At 34.2% G+C, this 14,425-nt stretch overlaps 2 protein-coding genes across 2 annotated transcripts; both read left to right on the top strand.

Moving 5' to 3' along the window:
- Positions 1-785: 785 nt before the first annotated feature.
- On the top strand, positions 786-4,978 carry LOC131845273 (sporozoite surface protein 2-like). Its single transcript, XM_059194313.1, has 3 exons — positions 786-809; positions 2,956-2,989; positions 4,389-4,978. The coding sequence occupies exons 1-3, from the start codon at positions 786-788 to the stop codon at positions 4,976-4,978; spliced, it is 648 nt and encodes a 215-aa protein (XP_059050296.1).
- A 4,860-nt stretch (positions 4,979-9,838) lies between these two features.
- Positions 9,839-11,025, top strand: LOC131845272 (sporozoite surface protein 2-like). The gene is made up of 2 exons (XM_059194311.1): positions 9,839-9,887; positions 10,463-11,025. Exons 1-2 carry the CDS (start codon positions 9,839-9,841, stop codon positions 11,023-11,025), a joined length of 612 nt encoding a protein of 203 aa, XP_059050294.1.
- The last annotated feature ends 3,400 nt before the right edge of the window (positions 11,026-14,425 follow it).

The raw sequence follows: 14,425 nt of genomic DNA, 5'->3' as shown, positions 1-14,425 counted from the left end.
AGATAAAAATCTTTATTCGTATCCCGATAACAAAGATAGTACAAACAAAATTCAAATAACACATAAGAATAGTAAATAATTATAAAAAAAAAAAAAATACAACACATAATACTTTAACTTCCACATAAAATAAACATTAAAATATATATTAGGTGCCACAGGGATACGAAAGGGTTGAGCTACTCAGTGAACAATTTGCTCAGCGAGCAAAACACTGATTTTCAGTAGCAGCCCAGTGGTGGTGCGATCGCGTGCAGCGACATATTCACTCAACAATCTTAATGTTACCAAAATTTAAATTAAACTAATTCTTAATAAAAATAATAGAAGAAAAAAATAATAAAATAAATAAATCAAAATGTATCAATATCAATATCAATTCAAATACAAATAACTGTTGACGCAGACCATTACCTAAGCGACCAAAGGCTTTCAAAAAATAATAATAATATATAAATGCTAGGAATTGTCTAGTAGAAAAAGTTTTATCTTTTTCTTAAATACCTGTTTTGAAGTAATGGCTCTTATAGGTGGAGGGATATTATTCCAGCATTTAGTCGCCTGGTAGCGGAAACTTCCTGTAAAAGCAACAGTTCGGTGAGAATACATTGCTAAAGGAACCCGTGCTGATCTAGGGACGCCGACATAATGACTTTCAAAAGATGAAAATTTTAATTTATTATATAAGTATTCTGGATTTTTAAATGTCATTATATCAAACATCAGTACTGCGAGATGCAACCGCCTCCGTGATTCCATGTTAAGAATTGATGCATTATTTAGAAATGGAGAGACATGAGTACGTGGAGGTATGTCAAAACAGAATAAAGCATTTTGTACGCGTTGCATTATATTCCGAGAATTACATACAAGGCGAGGACCATATACTAGATCACCGTAATTGAACTTAGAGAGAATAAGGGACTCACATAATAATATTCTTACTCTCTCTGTGAGATAATTACGTACTTTATATAATATTTTTAAACGGTAGAAACAGTCTCGGACTACATTTAATACATGACGCTCGAATCGCAACTGGCTATCAAAAATAATACCCAGATTTTTTTGCCTCATCAACACGTACAAGATCAGTTCCAAGTATCTTCACGGAGGGACTTCTACTTAGAATGGCTTCTTTCTGGTTTTTTGAGCCAATGACCATGAATTTAGATTTAGATGGGTTAAGGACTAGAGCATTATTAATTGACCAATGAGCAATTCGATCTAGATCTTCATTTAAAGCCTGTACCGCTACGTTAACCTTATCAGGACGTTCAGAAATGTACAACTGAACGTCATCTGCATAACAATGGTATTGGCAATTCCTTATTACGTTTGATAGATCAGCGCTGTATAAAATAAACAAAAGCGGACCAAGTATTGATCCCTGTGGAACGCCTCTTTTAACTGATCCAGGATCCGACAATAAATGACACCCATCATCCTTTAAGAGTTATTATATTGATAATTTGTGAATACCTGATGTGCTAGAAACAGGTGTGCAGGGCGTATCCTGGCTGTGCGAGCCCACAGGCGTCTCCGTGGGACAATGTGCATGTTACGTAGTTGTCGTAGCTAGAAGTTTTATTACTTCAGTTAATTGATCATGTTGTGTGCACTGTAATTGCAGGAACTGTTCAAATTGTGCTTTATCCATTTTATGTCCTCGTCGCCAACATTTTATAAATTAAAGTAAGGATTTATAGTTAGTAGTAACATTTTTTTTTTCCCATATTCGTCCATCTCCTTTTCAGTGATGGAACAGGCAAAGATCCTTAGACCGTACAGCCTAGTCTACGTTTAAATTTCCTCATATTTGAACAAGTGATGAGGCCAAAGGCCAATTCTTATGTATGTTTGTTCGTTATGTTTTCATTCGTGTTCAAAATGTAAGTCTTATCCATATTCTTGTATCAATTATTTAAAGTTCTATCGATATAGAGGTAACGTATAAATATATAGGTATATATGTTTCAAAAGCAGCAGCGTTCTACTGAGTAACTACCATCACACTGCGATCGCCAACCCGCATGCCAAGCGCCAAAATGGGGGAGGCCTTTGTTCAGTAGTGGACGCCATCGGGCTGAGATGATGATGTTTCAAAAATGCGTAGTAACAATTTATTGAATTCATAGATGACAATCTACATCAAAAGACACATCATATATTTTATTAATAACAAAGAGTATATAACATCGAGCAGTGAATTAAAAGATCTTTTTTGGATCCTGTACTCTTTTTCTATATAAACTATAAGTGTGCAAAGTTTCTGCTTCACGTATAAATATAATGTCGAGTCGTTGTATTGGTTTGCCTTCTAGTGCAGCTGAGTATTCCTATCAGTGGTCTAGTACCCATAACACAAGCCCTGCTTAGCTTGGGATGATATGGCGCTGTGTAAATCTCCGGAGATATTCATCATTTGTTTCTTCCTTATCCCATTTATTTGTGGTCGTCGTAATATGTTTTTCTCTTCCATTCATCTCTGTTCGCAGTCATCTCGTTATTTACTACCTTTCTCACTATATCATCTTTCACACACTCCAGAGATATCTTTATTATATTATTAAATAAAGACATATGGTCTATAACCCATATTATTAAAATTATATTAATAAATTATGTTTAATATTTATTAGAATAGAATAGAATAGAAAATCATTTATTCAAATAAACTTACATTGAAGCACTTTTGAATAGTCATAACATTTTCTTTTAATTTACCGCTCATTCGGAATGCTGTCTCATCACAAGAAGAACAAGCAAGAAACTTGTGTGTTGCTCTTTTAAATAATTTATTCTTACTTACAATTTAAGTTTAAGTGTGTGAATCTTCTTCTTCTGAAGGTCTTCCTCTACCCTTATAACCATCCACATTCATATGTAACACCGTCCTTAGGATATGATCTTCATTCCTATTGTATAATATAAGTAATTAATTTATTCTTTCAGGTAATCAGTTGCCATTGCAGGCCAAACAATTATAGTAAGTATTTTAGGGTACATAGATTTCAAATTCTAATAATATTTCTTTCTTTCTTTCTTTCTAATGTTAACAAGATGACGGTCTAAAAGAAGTCTCTAATGATATTTACGTAGTACGCAGTATTTTTTTAATTATTTATTCATGAACAATGTAAATTGTGTTTGAAGTAAGTATGTACATAAGTAAGTAAGTAAGTCATTTATTCGCATTACAGACAGATGTGCACATAACAATAAAGCCCCAGTGACAGTAGTAGGCTGCGCTGTAATAAGCCTTTTTTCAGTAGGCATGCAAATTTTATTAATAAACTTAATAATTACATATATTAATATCTACATTATAACAATTAGATTAATATTACATATTATTATAAAAAAAAAAACAAATTTTAGGCATTCCACAGAAATTTCTTGGCTAGCGGTTGCAATCTCACGTAATGATTTTTAATAAAAATTTTTCTATGTTACTCTCATTATTATTTTCTTTTTTTTTCTTTTCTATTTTATCCTTACCACTCGGTTAATATTATATCATTTTATACTGTGAACTATTTACATTATTTTTATTATACACACACCGCACAGACAGTCACCAATAATATTGCTCTTTTTATTTTATATTTATTTTAATTATTATTTTCACGTACCCTCAAATGGGTTGAAGCTGAAAATCAGTGTTTTGTTCCTTGAACAATGTTCCACGCTGAGCTTCGACCTGTTTGTATTGCTACAGATCACACATAATAACACAATTTTATAAATCTACTGTGCTATTACGTATTGGCTATACTCACTAACATGTTGTGTGTGATTAGTAACAAACAAATAAACGATTTATATCTATATTTAAAATTGTAGATTATTAGCATTATTACAATTATTATTACTTTATTTTTATTTATAATATTTATAATTGAAATAATCGTCCAGAGTCTAAAAACACAATTGAATGTTGATTTTAAGTATACAGTTTCAAGTTGTATTATAATAAAATAACATTAATAATAAAATAACTTCAAAAATCGCCAGATTTATAGGTACAGGAATTTCTTTAATAGCAGTCACTTAAATTCTTTGGTAAAATAACTTCGTTTCTTTAATAATTTAAGTTCTTGCGGTAATTTATATAAATTATCACTTTTACCATAATGTCGCTGCTATATCATCATAGTTCCCTTACCTTAATCCGATTATTTGTGTTCGGTAACTGGCAAGAAACTGAATTAAATTTATATTTTTTAACCGAGTTTTTTTTAAAGTACTATATGTCTATGTCTAACATTAAATGAAAATCTCGTACATGAACAACTATTGCCATACACATTTGTCGTTTAAGTAATATTGATTTAATAAACTATACTATTATTCTATTCCACTAAAAGACTGCTCTATAATTACAGACGTACAGCAAACCGCAGTTGGAAATGACGCAAGCAACGTTGCAGTAATAAATAGCAACGACCCATGCGATCCTACACCTCCAAAGGAGCCATGCAACGATCCTAAACCTCCAGAGAAGCCATGCGACGATCCTAAACCTTCAGAGAAGCCACCCAAAGGTCCTAAACCTAATAGCAAAGAGGATCCATGCGATGGTCCTAATCCCCCAAAGAAGCTACCCAAAGATCCTAAACCTAATAGCAAAGAGGATCCATGCGATGGTCCTAATTCCCCAAAGAAGCCACCCAAAGATCCTAAACCTAATAGCAAAGAGGATCCATGCGATGGTCCTAATTCCCCAAAGAAGCCACCCAAAGATCCTAAACCTAATAGCAAAGAGGATCCATGCGATGGTCCTAAACCACCAAAGAAGTCAGGCAAAGGTCCTAAACCTAATAGCAAGGAAGACCCATGCGATGATCCGAATCCTCCAAAGAAGCCATGCAAAGATTCTAAACCTAATAGCAAGGAGGACCCCTGTGATGATTCTAATCGTCCAAAGAAACCATGCAAAGATTCTAAACCTAACAGCAAGGAGGTGCCATGCTAGGACCCAGAACCCCATGCGATGAAGAGAGACCTCGTCCCTGCTAATTAAATACTAGTTTGTTGTGTGATCTCCAATGTTTTTATACATATTATTATGGTCCATGTGTCTCGCAAATAATTTCAAAGAATTGTCTAAATTGGTAAAGTATTTTTGAGTGTGTCCATTATAAAGTAAACATTAAATATTTCTTTTATATAACATAAGTTCAGAGAGGAGAGGTGTCTAGAGGAGATTAGAGCAATCTTGAGTCCTTTATTTGTTTTGTTTTGTTATTGTTATTATTTAATTAATTAAATTATTGAAAAAGATATAATTACTTAAATTACAAAATGATGTAAATTGTTTGGTCTGTATGGAAGTTTTCCCTAAATGCTGGCAACACCTTGTTGAATGGCATATCGGATCCGTGGAGCATGGAAAATTTCGACCCCGAGTTCAGTCGACTAGACTCCTCGATAGTACCTACTCATATTGTACATTGTGTCAAAATAACATAATGGATTTTAATTAAAAACTTATCAGGGTCATATTTTGATAGTGTATTGACTTGCCATACCAGAACAATGCTGCCAGTATCTTAAGAATACAGCCACAAGGGCCCAATGTTTTAGATCATTTGTGATTTTAATAGAATTTATTTATTTTTGGAGTTATCGGAAATAAAGTTTCAGTATACATAACACATGTGTTTCAATATATAACGGCTTCGGTCGTATATCGGTTTTATACACCGCTTCACTTCCGATGGTCGCTGTTTCGATTCCTAGTACTGTGTAATGTTTGTTTGCATCGGTCTAAGTGTTTTCCATTTATAATATATTTGTACTTACAATCAACATGTTTAAGTATTTATACCAGTTGTGTACTAGACACATAACACAAGCTCAGTTTATACCAAAACCTCAAAACCAGGTAGACTACTCATGAAATAGTGCCATGCACAAAAAATATAGTGAATATCTGTAAAGAAACAACTCTTGTTTAGTTCAATATAATATGACAAATAGGGATGAATGTTCTTTTGATCGAAATTATCTTTCCTAGTGCACAGAATTGTAGTATTTATTTATGGATGACTAGCTGTTCCCGCGATTTATTTTTCTAAAATACAAGTAGTAGTAAAATACATCAGCTACTTGCCAAAAAAAGTCCCGTCAAAATCGGTCCAGCCATTTTAGAGATTAGCTGGAACAAACAGATCGAACATACTGACAGACAGAAAAAGTAAAAAATGTTATTTTGGTGTATGTACCACATTTATATTCATATACATGTAGTAAAAAACGGTTATTTCAATATTACAAACAGACACTCAAATTATCTTTATATGTATAGATAATGGAATAATGCACGCGCCTGCGCTAACTGTTTATTAAAATTCTCTTCCTCCCAAACTCTGGCACTCACTGATAGTTTCCGCTACCACACAACAAAATGTTGTTGGAATAACAACAATAGTTTTAAATAAGATCAACGAAACAACAATATTTTTTGTCATTAAGTGTTATCGCATTACGCATAGTGCGTCCGGATATCATTATCATCATCATCGGCCACAGATTGGACCATTTTCTTTTCACAGAATTGACGTAGCATATGCTGTTGGTCACTTTATTCTCCCTAATTTATATTAAAAAATGACTGTATTTTAGTAAACATGTACAAGCTCATTTAAAAAGGATAAGAGCTAAGTTTCTTGTCAGTTCTTCTCAGTTTGAAAGCACTCCAAACTGACGGTGCATTTGAGATATCATAAGAGTCTGTAATAGACCTGTAGGTATAGACCTGTGTAGGCATGTAGGTCTATTACAGACTCTTGATGAATGAAATCAATCAAAATATCTCTATTCATGTGAATAGATATATTTTGATTGATTTGATTCATCTACCACTTCTGCGTTGTTATTCCGGAGAATAGAGATGTCACGACTGTTAGTCTTGATGCTAAAATATGGTCGAGCGTAGTGATAGCTGACTCATCCGTCATATAGTGAACGAGCGCTGCTTGTAGGGACTGGGGACTGGTCAGCTCTAACGACTGATTTACTCTTATTTAGTTGGTCAACCAGTATCTTGAGTATTAATTATTTTTATTCTAATCAGTTAGTGCTAGTTGGTAGTTTTAACTTAAAATTGTAAAGTTACAATAATTATTTAAAAGAGCAACACGCAAGTTTCTTGCTCGTTCTTCTTGTAATATTATAGAATTCCAACTGAGCGGTAGATTAAAAAAATTACTACTAACTATTCAAAAGTGCTGAAATGGTGAGGTGAGTTACTAGTCGCTACTGTAAATAATTGTATTATTCAAGTATCTACACCTAGGTAACTAACAAAAGATTAAGTACAGGAATAGCTTATTAATGTTACAAACGTGAATTGTTAATTTGTGATGGATGGATGCTTGTTACACTTTTTCTCTCACTCGTTCTTTTACGCCAAAACTACTGAACGGATTTTAATGAAACTTTACAATTACATAGCTTACACATTAGAATAACACATAGGCTATAAATTTCACACTTGAAACCGCTGGCACATCTAGTAATGATATATGTTTAATATTAATACATAAAGTAGTTCTGAAGTTAAATATCATATAAGTCATTATTATAGAGATAGAAAAATATTTTGTGGTTTAGGTACGTATATAATACTATGGTGTAGATATACCTAATTCCAAATTGTATATCTTATAAATAGTTATTATAACTTAATTTATCTATTAGACAATAAAAAAAACATTTATTGTGAGTTGTATTTATTGTACAATTGTGAGTAGCTTTGACGTGGTCTAGTGTTTTGAGTAGTCATGCTCACTAAAATGTCCAGACTTGTGGCGGCGTGGTGGGCCGGGTCATTGGGCTCCCTAAAATATGGTCGAGCGCAGTGATGGCTGGCTCATCCGACAATGACACTCGTGAACGGGTGCTGCTTGTAGGGACTGGTCTGCTCTAATCACTGACTGATTTCCTCTTATTAATTGTTTAACCAGTTGGTTATGTATTCAATATTTTTTCTTTTTGAGTATTTAATTGAATTAGTGCTAATTGGTGGTTTGTATTCACACACTTAAACTTAAAAATGTAAAGTAATAATAAAATTATTTAAAAGAGCAACACGCAAGTTTCTTGCTCGTTCTTCTTGTGATGAGACAGCTTTCCGAACGAGCGGTAGATTAAAAAAAATGTAATGACTATTCAAAAGTGCTTCAATGTAAGTTTATTTGAATAAATGATTTTCTATTCTATTCTATTCTATTTAAAAATTAGATAAGTATTTGCAAAATATTATCTGTGAATAAATTTAACATTGTAAATTATTCTATAATAAATTTATTTGAATAAACAATTTCCTATTCTAATAAAATGGTATTTATTAGGTAAATGTTTATACACACGACACTCACATAATCAACTTACTTTAAAATTAACATAAACAATGAGATATACACGAAACAAATACAAACTTAAAAACACTAACAAGATTACAAAATAAAAGAAGAAATGCTTTTAATATATTATCTGTAGTGTATGAAAAAGTTATGTGTTTGTGCGCATTTATGTGTATTATATTCTTCTCCTGTAATTTCACTATCTTTTCAGTCTATAACTGAAGCACAGCTTACAAACGAAGCTGCTTCGCAACTGATGTAGGTCAGGCCGGTGTACTCGCGCATTTGACTTTCTACAATATAAACACATCAATCAACATCATTAGACCAAATAAAAAACAAGAGCTCGAATAAATTACCTTTTGTTAATTTGTCGTTTAATATTTAATTTGTTAATTAAAATGTTAACGTAACACTTGTCAAAACATGTTACATTATGATGTTATTTTGAGGTACACTTGTGAGGTGTTATTATGCATAATTCGTAACTATAAAAAGAGATCGAAGTGTAGCATCTCCGTACATTCAACTGAGGGAGTCAATAACTCAATATGAAGCTACTTGCAGCCACCGTACTTGCAACTTTGGTGAGTTTAATTCTAAAATATCTAATTTATCAAGCTCAGATCGACATCTTTGTTTGTATTGTATTTTTAAGAAAGATGTGTAATTGTGTTTTTCTTATTTTTACATAATACAAAATATTAATTATTGGATTTTGGTGTTTTCTTGTGTATCTAAGTATAGCTATCAGTTGTCTAGTACCCATAACACTAGCTCCGTTTAACTTGGGACTAGGTAGCGATTTGCGATGTGTATAGTATAGGTATATATATATATTTTATGATAATGAAATGGTGCACCCGCCTGCGCTAGCGGTTTACGCTGGCGGGGCACCAGTGGAGGATGATAGGATGAACATGAGGTCAGGTCAGTTAGCACATCGTGATAAATTCACCAGGAATTTATCACGGTAGTTTTCAGGGGAAACCGCAATACGCTCCGCTTAACTTAGACCTAGATGACGCTGTGTGAATTCCCCTGAGACATTATTATAAAGTAAGATGGAACTCCGGATAACTCACACAGTCTCAAAAAACTGTTTGTTATAGATATTAATGAAATCATTTACCCGTCTGCTCTAACTGCATACGCAGGCGGGGCATCAGTGAAGACAGATAGGATGAACTTATAGTCCATTCTTTTCTAAAACCACGATGGTGTCCAGGACCAAATACCCATGTATTTGGTCCTGGACACCATCGTGGTACATGCTAACAATGGGACCTCCAGTTCCCGTTACTAACCATCCTCTCCCCACTAGGGATGGTACATGCTAACAATGGGACCTCCAGTTCCCGTTACTAACCATCCTCTCCCCACTAGGGATGGTACATGCTAACAATGGGACCTCCAGTTCCCGTTACTAACCATCCTCTCACCACTAGGGATGGTACATGCTAACAATGGGACCTCCAGTTCCTGTGACTAACCATCCTCTCACCACTAGGGATGGTACATGCTAACAATGGGACCTCCAGTTCCCGTTACTAACTATCTAGTGGGGAGACCATTAGGGATTGTACTATATCTTAAATCCTTTTTTTTAATACAAGTAAAAAAAAAAAATACAAGTAATATTTGTAAAATAATATAATTAATTTGTTCTTTCAGGTAATCAGTTGCCAATGCAGGCCAAGCAATTTTAGTAAGTATTTTAGTGTATATAGATTCCAAATTCTAATTATTCTAAGAAAGATATAGTTAATGACCTAAATCAAGTCTGTATAACGTTTACGAAATACAAAATGTACAATTGTGTTTGAAAAAATACAAACAAAAAACTTACTATTCTAGTTAATTGTTCATGTAGGACACTTTAGCCGCTTATCAACGCCAAGTTTCAGCATGTTTTTTACCGTTTATCCAGTTCAGTGTACAGATTCAATTAAGAAAAACTGAGCTGAATTTCTTTTTCATTTAAATATGATGAATGAACACCCACTGCCATGCACGTTTGTCGTTTAAGTATTAGTAATTTATATAACTACACTTTTATCCATTTAACTAAAACTGCGCTATACTTACAGAAGTGAAGCCTAATAGCAAAGAAGACCCATGCGATGACTCTAAATCTAATAGCAGGGAGGACCCATGTGATAATCCTAAACCTCCAGAGAAGCCATGCAATGATAATAATCCTCCAAAGAATCCGGGCAACGGTCCTAAACCTAATAGCAAGGAGGACCCATGCGATGGTCCTAAACCTCCAAAGAATCCGGGCAACGGTCCTAAACCTAATAGCAAGGAGGACCCATGCGATGGTCCTAATCCTCCAAAGAATCCGGGCAACGGTCCTAAACCTAATAGCAAGGAGGACCCATGCGATGGTCCTAAACCTCCAAAGAATCCGGGCAACGGTCCTAAACCTAATAGCAAGGAGGACCCATGCGATGGTCCTAAACCTCCAAAGAATCCGGGCAACGGTCCTAAACCTAATAGCAAGGAGGACCCATGCGATGATCCGAATCCTCCAAAGAAGCCATGCAAAGATTCTAAACCTAATAGCAAGGAGGACCCCTGTGATGATTCTAATCGTCCAAAGAAACCATGCAAAGATTCTAAACCTAACAGCAAGGAAGTGCCATGCTAGGACCCAGAACCCCCATGCGATGAAGAGAGACCTCGTCCCTGCTAATTAAATACTAGTTTGTTGTGTGATCTCCAATGTTTTTATACATATTATTATGGTTCATGTGACTCGCAAATAATTTCAAAGAATTGTCTAAATTGGTAAAGTATTTTTGAGTGTGTCCATTATAAAGTAAACATTAAATCTTTCTTTCATATAACATAAGTTCAGAGAGGAGAGGTGTCTAGAGGAGATTAGAGCAATCTTGAGTCCTTTATTTGTTTTGTTATTGTTATTATTTAATAAATTAAATTATTGAAAAAGATATAATTACTTAAATTACAAATTGATGTAAATTGTTTGGTCCGTATGGAAGTTTTCCCTAAATGCTGGCAACACCTTGTTGAATGGCATATCGGATCCGTGGAGCATGGAAAATTTGGACCCCGAGTTCAGTCGCCTAGACTCCTCGATAGATCGTTAATTGATTTACGGGCGTTGGGACCCCAAGGCCCCGAATGGGACAATCATATAGTTTTATTTAATCAACCTAACGTGGTCAAATCTTGACAGTGTATTGTCTTGCCGTACAGCGGACCAATGTTGCCAGTATCTTAAAAATACAGCCACAAGGGCCCAATGTTTTAGATCTTTTGCGATTTTAATATAATTTATTTATTTATTTATGGAATATTTGGAAATAAAGTTTCAGTATACATAACACATGCGTTTTATTATATGACGATGGTCTAGCGGTTTACTTCTGTTGGTCGCGGGTTCGATGCCTCACACGGAGCAAACACATGCATTCATGAGTGTTGAAAACTATTGTTATACCTTTACCATCCTTCACAATGAGTTTGATTATTTGTATCGGTCTGGGTGTTTTCTAAGTATATTATGTATGTATTATCAATAAAAAATATCTATTTATATCAGTTGTCTAGTACCCATAATGGAAGCTCTGCTTACCGTGGGACCAGATGGCGCTGTGTTAATTGTCCATTGTTATTTATATTAATTTTATATGTATACTAACTGGAATGTTTTTAGTCATATAAATTAAAATCGCTAGTAAAATATAGAAGGGTGAAAATACATGGTTACGTGTATTTTTAATGCCACATAATGATAAAGTAAAATTAAAAAAATGTCAAAAAAATGAAAAATTTTTTTTGGTGTGAGCCACCCTTAACACTTAGGGGTATAAAAATTAGTTATAAACCTATTCTCAGACCTACTGAACATACATATAAAATTCATAAAAATGGTCGAGCCATTCCAGAGAATGAACTAACATTTTAACACGAGAATATTACATATAAGACTAGCTACTCGCCCCGGATTTGCCCAGGTGTACATGTATTATACATATAAACCTTCCTTTTGAATCACTCTAACCATTAAAAAAAACTGCTTCAAAATCTGTTGCGTAGTTTTAAAGATTTAAGCATACATAGGGACAGACAACGACAGCGACTTTGTTTTATACTATGTAATGAGGACAACTCAAAACCAGGTCTTTTTCATGAAATAGTCTATTGCATAATAGTAATAATAATCTCAGGACAATTAACACAGCGCCATCTAGACCCGAGTTAAGCTGGCTAAAGCTTGTGTTATGGGTACTAGACAACTGATACAAATACATAGATATTTATTTTTCATAAATATATACATATTGTACATAGAAAACACCCAGACCGATACAAACAATCATACTCATGAATACAAATGTTTGTGCCGTGCGAGGAATCGAACCCGTGACCAGACGTAAAGCGGTATGTCAAACCGCTAGACCACCGAGGACGTCATAAAGATATAAAGTGATCATCTGAATTTAAATAGCTCTAAACATGGGCTCTAAAACAGGGGTCTAGGCTCCGAATATGAATTTGTCACATTCGGGGTCGAGACCCTTGGTCCGTGGGGTCCTAGCTCTATAAGACTTTTCAATGAAATAACGAAAAGGTTAGTCCACAGCACAGAAGACCGAAGAGCTGGCAGCTACCTCGGACAAAGAATTAGTCTAGCCATTCAAAGAGGGAACGCTGCCAGTATCTTCGGAACCTTGTCTAAAGGGACGTCTTTTAATAATATATTTTAGTTATTACATTATATTTATTAAGCTTTTTAATTTTAAGTTCTTAGTTATACAATTAGGTTAATAGCTCTTGTTGAAGTATAATACGACATGGCAAATACGGATGCAGGTGCAATTGATCGCATTTATTATTTCCAGCGCATACAACTGTTGCATATTTTTCTTCTTTTGTGGATGATAATGGAATGATGCACCCGCCTACACTAACGGTTTACACAAGCGGGGCTCCAGTGGAGGATTATAAGATGAACACCAAGTCAGATCAATTAAGTCATCTACGACACTCAATTACAAACAACTTAATATAAAATGAACATAAACAATATGACTCACACGAAACATAAGTAAAAAATTTAAAAACAAGAAATTATTTTAGTATTTGTTTGCAGTGTATGAAAAAGTTACGTGCTGGTATAAAGTGTAATTTGAATGTGTAATAAAAAACAGATTCAAATATACCGAGCGAAATGTGGACATGTCAAGTGTTGCGGTGACCACCGCGACCACATTGGACAGTAATAATAATATAATAATAATGTTTAAAAAATATAATAATAATAATAATCTCAGGACAATTCACACAGCGCCATCTAGACCCAAGTTAAGCTAGCTAAAGCTTGTGTTATGGGTACTAGATAACTGATAATAATAATAATCTCAGGCCAATTCACACAGCGCCATCTAGACACAAATTAAGCTAGCTAAAGCTTGTGTTATGGGTACTAGATAACTGATACAAATACATTTATTTTCATTAATACATAGACAACACACAGACCGATACAAACAATCATACTCATGAATATTGCACTATTCTAACACGAGATTTACTGTTGCTATTGTGTTGTAGACGAAAATTTACTGTAAAGTTACTATTATGTTATCATACACTATTTGTATTGTTTTGGATGAATTTTTGTGGCGTGAGAGGAATCGAACCCGCGACCATCGGAAGAAAGGCGGTCTACTAAACCACTAGGCCACCAAAGTTATCAAAACATTGGAAATAAAAGAACATCATGAATATGACTCACACGAAACATAAGTAAAAAACTTAAAAACAAGCATTACAAAAAAAGAAATTATTTTAGTATTTGTTTGCAGTGTATGAAAAAGTTACATGCTTGTGTGCGTGCGGATGTGTGTGTGTGTGTGTATGTGTGAGTGTCTGTGTTTGTCACACAGATGAGTTTCTACAGTAATATTATAAATATTGACGACCTCGGTAGTCTAGCGGTCTAGCACACCGCTTTACGTCCGATGATCGCGGGTCGATTCCTCGCACGGCACAAACATTTGTATTCATGAGTATGATTG

The sequence above is a fragment of the Achroia grisella genome, unplaced genomic scaffold (genome assembly GCF_030625045.1).
Source record: "Achroia grisella isolate CSIRO2021 unplaced genomic scaffold, CSIRO_AGI_Agris_v1 utg461, whole genome shotgun sequence".
Classification (NCBI taxonomy): domain Eukaryota; kingdom Metazoa; phylum Arthropoda; class Insecta; order Lepidoptera; family Pyralidae; genus Achroia; species Achroia grisella.
This window is presented reverse-complemented; position numbering and strand designations above follow the sequence as displayed.

Coding starts and splice junctions, on each gene's coding strand:
- LOC131845273 (XM_059194313.1), top strand. CDS start 786: ATGGAGAGACATGAGTACGTGGAG. Junction 810..2,955: donor AGAGACATGAGTACGTGGAG/GTATGTCAAAAC, acceptor TTATTCTTTCAG/GTAATCAGTTGCCATTGCAG. Junction 2,990..4,388: donor TTGCAGGCCAAACAATTATA/GTAAGTATTTTA, acceptor CTATAATTACAG/ACGTACAGCAAACCGCAGTT.
- LOC131845272 (XM_059194311.1), top strand. CDS start 9,839: ATGGGACCTCCAGTTCCTGTGACTAACCATCCTCTCACCACTAGGGAT. Junction 9,888..10,462: donor TCCTCTCACCACTAGGGATG/GTACATGCTAAC, acceptor CTATACTTACAG/AAGTGAAGCCTAATAGCAAA.